Source organism: Phoxinus phoxinus (genome assembly GCF_949152265.1).
Source record: "Phoxinus phoxinus genome assembly, chromosome: 3".
NCBI lineage: Eukaryota > Metazoa > Chordata > Actinopteri > Cypriniformes > Leuciscidae > Phoxinus > Phoxinus phoxinus.
Window position 1 is genome coordinate 14,125,258 of NC_136878.1, and position 13,775 is coordinate 14,139,032.

At 41.4% G+C, this 13,775-nt stretch overlaps 1 protein-coding gene across 5 annotated transcripts in view; it reads left to right on the forward strand.

Annotated features, from left to right (window-relative positions):
• Positions 1-12,331, forward strand: part of LOC306995917 (globoside alpha-1,3-N-acetylgalactosaminyltransferase 1-like) — a 47,654-nt gene extending 35,323 nt beyond the window's left edge. For 2 of the 5 annotated variants that reach the window (XM_079607895.1, XM_079607894.1), the window contains 4 exons: positions 7,412-7,459; positions 8,190-8,219; positions 8,329-8,466; positions 10,755-12,331. In XM_079607895.1, coding sequence (XP_079464021.1) covers positions 7,412-7,459; positions 8,190-8,219; positions 8,329-8,466; positions 10,755-11,445 — 907 coding nt within the window. In that variant the 3' untranslated portion in view covers positions 11,446-12,331. The remainder of the gene's footprint in view (positions 1-7,411; positions 7,460-8,189; positions 8,220-8,328; positions 8,467-10,754) is intronic. The other 3 variants (XM_079607897.1, XM_079607896.1, XM_079607898.1) reach the window with 2 other exon arrangements.
• The last annotated feature ends 1,444 nt before the right edge of the window (positions 12,332-13,775 follow it).

Here is a 13,775-nt window from a genome sequence, read left to right on the forward strand (position 1 = left end):
ACTTCACTTTCAACCAGCTTTCAAAGCTCCCGCGGAAACGTGCTCTGGCAACGAGCACGCGCCCGGCTCCGAAACGACACGAGAGAACGCGCCTCAGACACGAGAATGCGCGCTCCCCTCAGATCCAGACATGCGCACACACGACCTTTTGCAAGTATCACTCTAACGAGTTGTTAATGTTTTAAGGTTCGATGCATTTTGGTTGGCTCTCAAAGGTCTGTGATTTCGTTATTCTATGATGTTTGCTGTTCTATGGTCACACGTGACCATTCTCTCTTTCTCTATCTCTCTACAATCTCAGCGCGTGCTACGGCGCTCGCCCCTCCCCAACTCTCTATAAATCTCCTTCTCTCTATCATCTGTTATTCGTTGTCTTGTTCGTCACATGTAAGATATGTATAAACGTATAATCAGTATGGTGTAGTCTGTATATTCTCTAGTTTTGCATTTATTAAAACAATATATTCAACTGTTTCCCGGAAATGCTTGTAAAACGAGTCAATGAGATAAGATCCAAGAGCTGCCAGCGCGCTCAATATTAACTACATTAAGTAGTTTAATTTTATAAACACAGGAAAGTTAATATTCAAGGCCAGAAGGTTAATATTTCTTGGAGTTTATAAGAAAGGATAGCTTTGTTGAGAAATTAATCACTTAATCTGACAGTTGGTCGCTGGACGAACAACGATTTGATAATTACATTAATTTCCCTTAAAGATTATCTCATAATCGAAGTTAAGTAAGATTATTGATATATGAATGAGGAATTACAATTCGTTGTGATTGATTATTCATATATTCATATAATCCACTTACACTTTCGACAACTTAAAGTAACTGTTATATGCAAAATATTAATCATATTCATGATTAGTTATTAAAATCCCCTATGAATCATTTGAGCTAATTCATCCGGACCCAGAGTCCGAAGCATAAGGCATATAAGGTCTACATGATGTATCGGTTGCATGACTTCGGGCCACACCATGAAGCACTTGAAGGTGAATACCACCACCGTCACTGCAGGGTTTCTTCAGATTACAGGTCTCAGGCGCATGGGAACGGGCACATTTCCAGCAGCGCTTCCCATCTGAAATCCACTTACAAAGATCAGCCACTGACTGTTCTTTAATACTGCTGCAACGTGTGATGTAGTGGTCTTTGCTGCCACAGAAAAGGCAGTTGACTTGGAGGGGGGTCTTCTTCCAAGACACCTTAGGACTGGGGAATGATTTATCCTCAGTGGGTGCTGCACCATGATACAAGGCTGTACTTTGGCTTTTTGGTTTGGCTGCACTCTTCTCCTTTGGACCGCTGGGATCTCTTTCATACTGATAGCGTTGCACTAACCTACTAGACAGTCTCTGTTGCTGAGCTTTGACGTGGAGCCACCCTGCGAAGTCTTGTAGGTTGTACGGGTTAATACTGGGGGAGTTGAGCTTCCCTTGTAGCTGGAGAAACTCTATGAAACCATCTCGCAAGTACCTGGGCAGCTTACTAAGCAAACGATCCACATGCGAGCAGCAGTTCAAGACCATCCCTCTGGGTCCCTCCAATGATAACAACATGCTCACTAAGAGGTGTACACGGAGAGCGAAACTCTGAAAACTGCGTGCATCATTTGATTTTACCTCTGGTGCTGTGAGGATTGCTGCTATTTCGCTCTGTGCCAGCTGATGGGGTTGGCCATATTGTAACTGAAGAGCTTGCATAGCTGCAGAGTACGGGAATGGATGATGGCGGCAGGACTGGCCAATCATTTGTGCCTCAGGCAATTTAAGGTGTTCCAACAAGATGTGGTACTTGTATTTCTCATCCAGCTCTACATGAGGTTCCAGAAGATTGTCCAGTGCTAACTTCAGGTTAGCGAATTCCCTTTCGCTGTCATTTACAAAGTCAGGGATCTTTGGCTGGGGGGCAGCATGCAAAGGGCGATGAGGCAACAAGTATTCTGATCGCTTCAGTGGCTGGCTCAATGGCTGTAGAGCAGTGCCTGCAAGAGTGGGAATGTTCATGGCAGGAACTGAATCACCGTGCAGGGTTTGAGGCACTGACACTACTGGAGGCATTGTAGTATAGTGAGGAACTGAAAAACTGGATGCAGGTGGAGCCGTGACAGGTTGTCGTGAAGAAGGTGCCAGTGTTGTATAGATGTAAGGCACTCTGGGATGCTGGTAGGTTGGCGTGGGAGCTACTAGCTGTGGCTGCACCCGAGGCTGAAAGGGGGATCCAGCATCGTCATAAGGACAAAACTCTGTATTAAGCAGTAGCGGCACAGTCTCTGCTCTGGTAGCATGTTGGTGTTGGCGCACGGCAGCAGGTAACGTACCAGACGAAATTGGTGAGTACAAAGGGAGTGAAGTGACTGGCTGTATTGGTACGAAACCAGGGTTAAAGGGCTCTGCCTCTGCAGCAGGTGTGCTTACATTTATTTGTGTGGCACTCACATGTCTTTGTTCTTTGGTATGTAACTCAATGTCAGGTGACTGTGATGAAGAAGAAGAATGACTTAATAAAGGGGTCGGATGAGGTGAGTTTTCTGGAGGTGTCCTCGTCGGTGGTGTGGCAGGCTTTACACTTTGCACCTCTTCATCCCCGTCTTCCCTCAGGAATGATGTGATATGTTTCATCAGCTCCTGACGCCGATGCTGTCGTTTTTCATACTGCTTGAGTTTGCTCTGAAGCGCAGCCATATCAGCAGCCTCATCTCTTTCTTTCTCGGAGATAGACTTCATCAATTCCCTCAGTGAACTCATACTTAATAAGTCTGTGGAGCTTTTGGCTGGATGCTCACCCTGGCTGGAGGCTGGTCTTGATTGACTAATTATGCCCACTGCGGCTGCTGCTCCTCTCTGCTCCGCTGGCACCTCTGCTGTAGGTGGGGAGGAAAGAGCAGGTCGGTGATGGCTGGTGTCAAGGAGATACTCCTCCAGATGCTTGGGTGTGCGACGATGCCGTGAGGGTCTGTCTGACGTCTCAGCCTGAGGGAGAGAGGTTGATTGCTCTTCCGATGACATCACTGCAGTAGTCAATAGATCCGGCTCGAAGGACCATTTGTTGGGGATTGCCCCACTGAAACTGGTGGATTATATTATTGACCGCTGCAGAACTCTGGTCAGGGAGTCGGAGTCATCAGATAGAGTTCAGACGTTTATTGTACAAGAGTGACCATACACATAATAGTGTACTTGAGGTAGTTTTTGGTCACAAACTTTATCTTGCACATAAACACTGCACATGAATGTGTGAACGCGATATGATCGCTCAACTGAAGTAGCTTAGTGAATAGGCAATTACACTGAGTCCGTACGTGCTGAGAATGCTGCACTACGTCATTTGCGTACAACGCAACTTAAAACGTCACACACGTAGCTACCTTAATATTTAAAGGGAGAGAATTCACAACACACAGTAAAACAAAAGAAGAATTGGCCATCGTTGTCTCGACTCTAATTTGTGTTGTTTAAACAATAGACAAACACAAATGTTGGTGACGAGGATTTTTGGTTATCATATGTGATGCGATCTGGGAAAACCATATTTTGATGCCATATTAAAGATGGCTTCAAGCCCTTACCATATCTGTTTTTATTTCTTTTATCATTTGTTGGTAACAACATTCATGATTATTTGAAGTCGGCTAATCGCTATGATTTTCAGGAAAGGAATTTAGAAAAAACGGTTTAATTAACTGTCACGTCCTGCTAGCGGAAAGATGGACTCTCTTTTTTTTCCCCTTTTTTTCATATCACATATTTTAGTAATCATCCTAGATTAGGTATCATTCGAAATATTCCATCCATCCATCCATCTTCTTCCGCTTATCCGGGGCTGGGTCGCGGGGGCAGCAGTCTAAGCAGAGATGCCCAGACTTCCCTCTCCCTAGACACTTCCTCCAGCTCTTCCGGGGGGACACCGAGGCGTTCAGGAGGCAGCCAGAACAGATGCCCGAGCCACCTCAGCTGACCCCTCTCGATGTGGAGGAGCAGCGACTCTACTCTGAGCTCCTCCCGAGTGACCGAGCTTCTTGCCCTATCTCTAAGGATGAAATCGTGATGAACAGAGATGAAATCGTGTGGTTCCAGAAGAAATGGGACGGGCCTTTGCTGAGGGGCCTGGCGGCGCCACTGCAGAAACCATTCGTCGAGCCTGTTGCGTGCAGTCCAGCTGGATTGTAAATGGACTTTGTTGTCAAATTTATATTTATTTGATTTATATCTATCTATTGCAAAATAGAACATTCACCCACCCAATACCATTGCTGATAGTAAAAAACTGTCCGGGATTATTGCAGCAGTAAAGTGTTCAATTTCTGTGATTTTCCCTTCGGTATACATAGCGGTTCGTTAGCCTATGTCTTCGTCTTGCTCGGATTACTGCTGCCATTTCACCAGGAGGCATATGCCAGGAAACCCGCTTCCTAAATTACCCGCTTCCTAAATCCCCTGACAGGCAGTCTGCGCTTTCATCTCGGTGCGTCCCGTTCGTACATATCTCACCATGGTTTTATGCGCACTTTGCGAAACAAATACGCCTGAAGTGGGCGCAAAAGCGTCAGTACATCTGGCCCACAGTTTCTACTACACTACACAACACTACACTACACTACACTACACAACACCACACAACACCACACAACACAACACAACACTACACAACACTACACTACACAACACTACACAACACAACACAACACTACACAACACTACACTACACAACACTACACTACACTACACTACACAACACAACACAACACTACACTACACTACACAACACTACACTACACTACACTACACAACACCACACCACACAACACAACACTACACAACACTACACTACACTACACAACACTACACAACACAACACTACACAACACTACACTACACAACACAACACAACACAACACTACACTACACTACACTACACTACACAACACTACACTACACAACACTACACAACATTACACTACACTACACTACACTACACAACACAACACTAAACACAACACTATACTACACTACACAACACTACACTACACAACACTACACAACACTACACAACACTACACTACACTACACTACACAACACAACACTACACTACACTACACAACACTAAACACAACACAACACTACACTACACAACACCACACAACACAACACAACACTACACTACACAACACTACACAACACTACACAACACAACACTACACAACACTACACTACACTACACTACACTACACAACACTACACTACACAACACTACACAACACTACACTACACTACACAACACAACACAACACTACACAACACTACACAACACTACACTATACAACACTACACTACACAACACAACACTACACAACACTACACTACACAACACAACACTACACTACACTACACTACACAACACAACACTATACTACACTACACTACACAACACTACACTACACTACACTACACAACACAACACTACACTACACTACACAACACAACACTACACAACACAACACTACACAACACAACACAACACAACACAACACAACACTAAACACAACGCTATACTACACTACACAACACTACACTACACTACACTACACTACACTACACAACACTACACAACACTACACTACACTACACTACACTACACAACACTACACAACACTAAACACAACACTACACTACACAACACTACACTACACAACACTACACTACACTACACAACACTACACAACACTACACAACACAACACTATACTACACTACACTACACAACACAACACAACACAACACAACACAACACAACACTACACAACACTATACTACACAACACAACACTACACTACACAACAGTACACCAGTACACCAGTACACCAGTACACAACACTACACGACACAACACAACACTACACAAAAACATTACACAACACTACACAACACAATATCAACACAACATCAACACAACATCAACACAACACATAACTAATCCATCTTTCTTTCTAACTAATCCATCTTTCTTTCTTTCTAACAAATCTTTCTTTCTTTCTAACTAATCTATCTTTCTTTCTTTCTTAATCCATCTTTCTTTCTTTCTTTCTAACTAATCCATCTTTCTTTCTTTCTAACTAGCTAATCTAATTGATATTTCTTTCTTTCAACTATTCTTCTTTCTTTCTTACTTACTAATTTTTCTTTCTAACTAATCTTTATTTTTTCTTTCTTTCTAACTAATCTTTCTTTCTAACTAATCTATCTTACTTTCTAACTAATCTATCTTTCTAACTAATCCATCTATCTTTCTTTCTAACTAATCCATCTTTCTTTCTTTCTAACTCTTCAAACTCTCATGTCCGGCTTTTTCAAGCCAACTTAAAGTTTGTCTCAAACTTTTTTTTCTAGTTTTAGCAATGTAACAGTACTTAAGTACTAATTTTCATTACTCTTTCCACCACTGTATTTGGACCATAGAGGTTTAATGAGGTAGGTTACATGTTAGTAATGTGTTAGTAGCTAACATTATGTTCTATCTGGCAGATGCATGCATTATTGCAATTGTTAAAGCTGCAGTCCGTCGTTTTTCCTCTTTGTCGCCATCTCTGTTAGAAATCTGCAATTGCAGTTATTCGCGGAATTATTAACTGTGCGTGGGTAGTAAATCGGCATGAAACAGCGCGGATGAACACAATGTGTTGAGGCTGCCGCGTCGCTGTGGATACTGTAACGTTACTGTCATCAGCAATCTCAGAGTATACTTTTTGAAAGTGTCAACATTAGAATTTTCATCGGAAAATGTCATCTGAACAAGTAAGTAACATTCACGTTTGTTCTGACCAAATTCGGGGGGTGGGGGGAAGCATTGCAGTAGGCTATGCTGATTAAATCTAACGATTGCTTATACTATCACATCAAAACGTGAAAAATATATTTTTTCTGTAGCCACTCTGAAGTCTGAAGTCTTGGGTTTTACAACTGGTGAATCTCCAGTTGTCACTGGTGATTGTCGCTTTAAACTTTCGGGATCCGCCATACCAAGTGCTAAGCTAAATCTCCACCATCATCCACACACGCTAGCCGGGGACTCCTTCTCTATGTGTACAGAAGTGACGTAATGACGCAAAGACATGCTCGAAATTCCCGCGGAAATCCACCAGTACCACTGGAATTAAAATCATTATTACAAGCTTACCGTTTTGAATCGAGGTAAGGCAAGCAGATCGTTTTGAACACTGGCTGGTTACGTTTTTTTCCAAAAATGTATTTTTTGATATTTTTAAACCCAAAAAAGTGCCGGACTGCAGCTTTAATGATGCATACTGTGCAGTAAGCCTGCCCACACATGCTAATAAAAAACACAAACACAATAGAAGTTATATTACAGAACACAAGAATTCACTGCTGTATCTCTTATTTCTTAGAATAGCAAAAGAAGACCAGGATAATTCTCTGTTGCAATCACCACATGGGTAAGTAACACTTTCTTTAATAGTTTTGCTCTAATTTATTGTGACTTGTGTGTTGGAAACACTTTTACAGCCAGTTATTTTACTTATTATTTTACACGTTCCGTGTTGTCAGACGTTTTTTGTTTTGGTCTGTGTGATCTTGCCCACTGCCAGTTCACCCAATAGTATTTCGATACCCCGGGGTGCCAGTTGGCAGAAAACACCGCGTATTAAAGCCTTGGAAACGAGCAAACAAACTGGGTCAGAGAGTGCAGATTCCACACAACCTAAAAAGCCTCAATATCCATCTAAAAATCTATGAACGAGACCATATTACAACACGGATAAATCAACTCATTAACTTATATAAGTCTCCTCGGCTTTCATTGTCAATTTCGCTCGTTCCTGTTGCGTGTCCTAAAACTGGCAAACCCCCGTGAGCGTCGAGTCTGAGGAGGAGGGGGCGGGGAAACAACGATCTCTGATATTTTGAATTTTGACTGCAGTGCCTATTTCCACCACTAGCTGTCATTTTTACAGACAGCACCTTTAACAATAATAAAGTCAATTAAGAGCTTTAGATGTTAAGATCCATGTTCAGCCCACTGTAAGACACATCATCTACAACAGACGTTTAAAAAGTCAAAACAGTTCAAAATAATGAGGAATAACAAGCTTTGCGTCTAGGAGATAATTACAAGACATCACAACTGTTCACAACTGATTTTTTTTTTTTTTTTTTTTTAAACAGGCTTTCATGCAATCAGCCCAGTGTAGTGGGGTAAGAACATAAACGGTTATTTTTTTTATATTTTTCTTTTATTCTCCTATGCACTTGGATTTGGATTTCCTGCATAGGCTATGTGTGTAAATTTCTTTCTTTAAAACAGCCCAGATGGCAAAGTTGTTCCCTTGACCCCATGGTTGGCCCCAGTTGTATGGGAAGGAACTTTTGATCCCATGTTGATTGATTCAATCTACAAACAACAAAACATCTCCATAGCTACTACAGTCTTCGCTCTTGGAAAGTGAGTTCATATCTCTCCTATCCCTAAAGAATGTCCTTTCAGTAATGCTGTTAGGCAACCAGACGTTTTTTCTGTAATCTGGCCAAAATCACATCTTATTAAAGGCAAAGTGCTACACATGGGCTAATTAAGACAGTACTTGCTTTGACTAATGCTAGACTAATGCTGAGTTCACACTGCATGATTTTCAAATTAGTCGGGTCACTGCTCTTTTCACACTGCACAACAACTATCTGGGGTAACATTCAGTTGCTGCTATGTGCACACTACACAATGGATCGTCCTCAGGAGGTTTCACACTTCATGACTTAACAAAAGAATGAATCGGCGACAACTTCTGTCTGGTCTGCAAACTACGTTTCACGTAGAGATAAGGAAATAATGCAAGATCACGCGTGTGTGAGACCGGAGTTTTCGCGCGAGACTGAAATTGTTATTAAAAATTATAGTCTGCAAGAAGATTGCGATCCAAATTGTCTGTGTGCTGATTTGCAGCAAAAAGAAGGGGAAAAAATAATTATGCTGGAGGAAATGGTTGGGGAGACGAGGGGAGCAAGGATTTTGTCTTCTGCAAAGAGAGTTGAGGGTAAATAAATCATTTTGCAATGTGCTATTGCTGCTGGTCAAGCAAATGTTTGTGCTTTGTTTCTGATCGATATAATTTTAAATATACCTATTAAATTACTGATATTCTGGTTTGTAACTCCTCCCTGAACATCCCGTTGTCCTGTATCTTGCTGTCACAGTGTCTGGTTTGTGTTCCCCGGATAGCCACTAGAGGTACTCATTCCCCCACGGTGTCATTCACTACATTTCCCATCATCCTGTTTTGTGTTATCATTGATTCATTGCATGCAGCTGTTTCCCCTCACCTTGTTAGTGTCTGTGTGTATATATACCCTGTCTGTGTCAGTGTTTTTCATGGAGTCCTTGTATTTGTCACATCATTTCTGGATGTCTGTTTTCGCTTGTTCTTGTTTTGGATTGCCTTACTTGGATTTTGACCCTTGCCTGGACAAGTTGTGATTATGGATTTTCCCTAATTAATACTGTGCCTGGACCTTACCTTTTCCTGTGTGTGTGTCGTGACACTTGCTCTCTCTCTCACATTGGCTGTAGGTCATCCGATGTAGTTTTCCGTGAGAACACATTCACACAGCAGGAGTTTGAATCGCCGACAGGTCCAGATATTTAGCACGCCAAATATCTCACAGGCTTCGGCGACTCTCTCAGATCGTGTCTTTGATGATTCACACTGCGTGATTGAGCACCAATTTGCCTAGGTTTTCGGGCATTTGTCGGCGGTACTCTGGGAGAATACCCAGAGAATACTCTGGGTTCGGGCCAAAATCCAGAGCCCGGAGCCCGGAGCCTGGACAGCACTCCAAATACACATAATCTTTACTCTGTTTATGATGTAAGTGTGAACTCGTGAATGGCAAACTAGCTGAGACGGTCCAAACTGCATGAGGCGCTTCATTCATGATAGAGGTAGGACGGAGTTATGAGGTTTTGACAACAGTTTGAGGATCCAATGGAGTTGGATGCAAAATCCACAGACAGATGTAAAAGGTGACAAATAATAGACAAAACATGTAGGCCTAGATACGAGGTTTCTACCCGACAGCGACGATATATAAAGCTGTTTATCTAGTGCAGTAACAATCCACCCCTTGACCCTCAACCCCTCGATTTAGACAGAGTTTCTTCTCATATTTACTCTTCAGGAAGCTCCATATACCACAATGCAACACGATTGTGACATCACAGCAGATCGCACTTAAGCTATTCATTATTTTTTTTATTTAACCGCATATATAACAACAATGATAATTAAGTTTAAATAATTATTCTTATAAAATGAGAATAGGTAAGTCTATACCACAACTAGAGTGGTAGAGTCACAGTATTGTTGCAGTCAGATATTTTTTTCTCCAGCTAATGAAAGATAAAAACATAGACAGCCAATCAGAAGCACCCTGGCTTTAAAGCATTCAAAGTAAGAGACAACGCACACACAATAAACAGAACTTTGTTGTTTGTTGGTGTGGACGATAATATATTATAATTATTTTTGTAGTATAGGCCTACAAAATAGGCCTTAAATTGAATAGGCCTTAAATTGAATAGGCCTTAAATTGCAACAAATGAAGAAGAAAGAGTTATGGCTCGCTGATGATTATCGTCTGTATGGTGACTCTTGAAATCAGTGCTCAACTTACTCCCAGATTAACTTTTTGGCAGTTTATTACTTTACATTTTTGTCACTCTCCCTCTCTGTTTTTCAGGTATACACAGTTTCTTAGAGATTTCCTGGAGTCTGCAGAGCAGAATTACTTTGTTGGATTTCGTGTGCATTATTACGTGTTCACTGATCAACCAGAACAGGTTCCTGCAGTGAAACTGAGTGAAGAACATCATCTGACGGTGTTGACAGTCCCTAGTTCTAACAGATGGCAGGAGATCACTTTGAGCAGGATGGCAAGACTGGAGGAACTGATTGAAAGTCGACTGGTCAATGAAGCCGACTATGTTTTCAGCCTTGATGTGGATGCAAAGTTCTATGGTCGCTGGGGGGTGGAGACTTTGGGTCGTCTGGTAGGTGCGATACATCCTGGTTATTATCAAACACCTCGTGAACAATACCCATATGAGCGCAGACCAGAGTCTCAAGCTTTTATTCCTTCTGCTGATGGTGATTATTATTATGGTGGGGCTGTGATCGGTGGCTTAGTGAAAGACGTACATGAGGTTGCTAAAGCCTGCCGGGAGCAGCTGGACATTGATGCATCTAAATCCATCGAGGCAGCATGGCAGGAGGAGTCTCATTTGAACAAGTACTTCCTTTATAACAAACCGAGCAAGTTGCTCTCACCTGAATATCTGTGGCAGGACCTTAAACCTCACACAAATGTGGTCAAAATCATTCGCTATTCTCAAGTTATTAAAAACTACGCTGCTGTTCGACAAAACCCATAGCAGCTGTTAACCGAAACGTGCAAAAAACAAAACCTACCAAATATTTTTTCAATCAGCTACACAACTTTTGTGCTGACTGATGGATGAAATGTATATTATCAGACTTATTTTTTTTCATTTACTAAAGTGTCATAAAGAGCAGCCTACTAATCTCAAATGCTGGTTAAAACTTAGTTAAACTCAGTTAAAACTCAGCGCTCACCCTGTGGTCTGTGTGGGTCCTAACACCCCAGTGTAGTGACGGGGACACTACACTGCCAAAGAGTGCCGTCCTTCAGATGAGACGTTAAACCGAGGTCCTGACTCTCTGTGGTCATTAAAAATCCCATATGCCCAGTGGCCTCTGTCCATCATGGCCTCCTAATCATCCCCATATACTGATTGGCTTCATCACTGTCTCCTCTCCACCAGTAAGCTGGTGTTTGGTGGGCGTTCTGGCGCAATATGGCATGCCGTCGCATCATCCAAGTGGATGCTGCACATTGGTGGTGGTTGAGGAGATTCCCCCCCTTCTATGTAAAGCGCTTTGAGGTCTCAGAAAAAGCGCTATATAAATGTAACGAATTATTAGTTATCAGCACTTGCATAGGTGAAGGGGGAGGCAAAGAAAGGCAGTTTGCATCTAAAAGATTTACGTGGTTTTCTATTTATAAAAAAAACAAATGCTGAAATATTATCTAACATTGGAAGTTATGTCATTCTTATTGTAAATAACAAATTACAAATATTTGTACTTTGCAGGAGATTGCTTCACATTTATTTTCATTTTTATCACTCTGGGTTTGGGTTTCATCATACACTATGTCAGTATGGTCATATGTGTTCTGTCTCTGACGTATGTGGAAGGAATGTAACTGTTATCCATTAAAGAGATCAAAGTTTACATAAAAAATAAATTAAATTCTGTCATTATTTTCTTCACTCCATGTTCCAAACCAAAGTCCCTGTGAAGCAGTGTCAGTGAGAGGAAAGTGTCTTCACTTTCTGTTTTTGCTGGAGAAAAACAATAGTGTGATGAGGGGTAAACACAGCGAAAACTTTACAATGGATAGAAAAATGCCTTGTATCGCTCCTGCATCACATCATGTAAACAGCATTTATGACAAAGAACTGCAGATGCTTATATCATGACAGTCTATCCATAAACACACACCTCTGCTTCTGACGCCGGTGCTGTGCCGCTGGACTGAAGAACACAGATTATGGCAAGCCGTTTTAACATTTAATCCTTAAAACCTACTAGTATCTATTTTAATTCTACTAGTACTTATTTTTTTAGATACTAGTATTTATTCCATTAAGGACTAGTAGCCTACTTATTCAGTAGCTACTAGTGCTTATCGTATTCTAGGTACTAGTGTCTATTCTTTAGATACTAGTGCTTATTCTTTAGGTCCTATAGTACCTTTTTAAAGATACAATTACTTATTCACTAGAGACTAGTTCTTATTTATTAGATACTAGTACTTACTCCAATAGTGTCTAGTATATAATTATACCTAACTTGTTAAAGTCGCCATGAAATCAAAATGTACAATTCTTATTTTTTTATGTAATATTGTAGTGTTTATTATAAATGATTTATCTGTGCGCTTCATTATTTTTTTCTAATTCGTGTTCCCTCATAATCTTTTATCAAAAACATTAACCTTCCCTCCCCCCTCGAAACGACTTCTCTTCCTGTCATGTGCTATGGCACGCGGGCGTGGCTATTGTTTCTGCCCCTCCTCTCCAGAAACCTGTCAGTGTCAGTGAGTGAATCGGTAATATGGTTGTTTGGTGCATTTTTGGATGCGCTCCTCCGCAAGTCCTTTTCCCTGTCCCCAAATAACCCAGCCTGTGTGCTCGCTGACTCAAATTTCTACATTTCGAGGAAGGAGGAATAATGACGAATTCGCGTCTATGTGCAAGACATTTTACTGAAGTATGTTTCAAGAACTTGAGACGGTATGAAATGGGTTTAGTTCAAGTGCTACATTTGACAGACACGGCTGTCCCATCTGTGTACACAGTTAGGACGTCAACGAATGTGAAGGTTAGTAAAACGAATTAACTTGCTAACTCGAAAGAATCTTGTAAGTTCGCGTATTTAGATGGATGTTCTGAAATTGAAGTTGTTTAATTTGTCCAATAGCAACTTACCGTATTTTCCGGACTATAAGTCGCTTCTGAGTATAAGTCGCATCAGTCCAAAAATGCGCCATGACGAGGAAAAAAACATATATAAGTCGCACTGGACTATAAGTCGCATTTATTTAGAAATTTATTTAACAAAATCCAAGACCAAGAACATACATTTAATCTGGAAAGTTATTCAGCTACTGGTACAC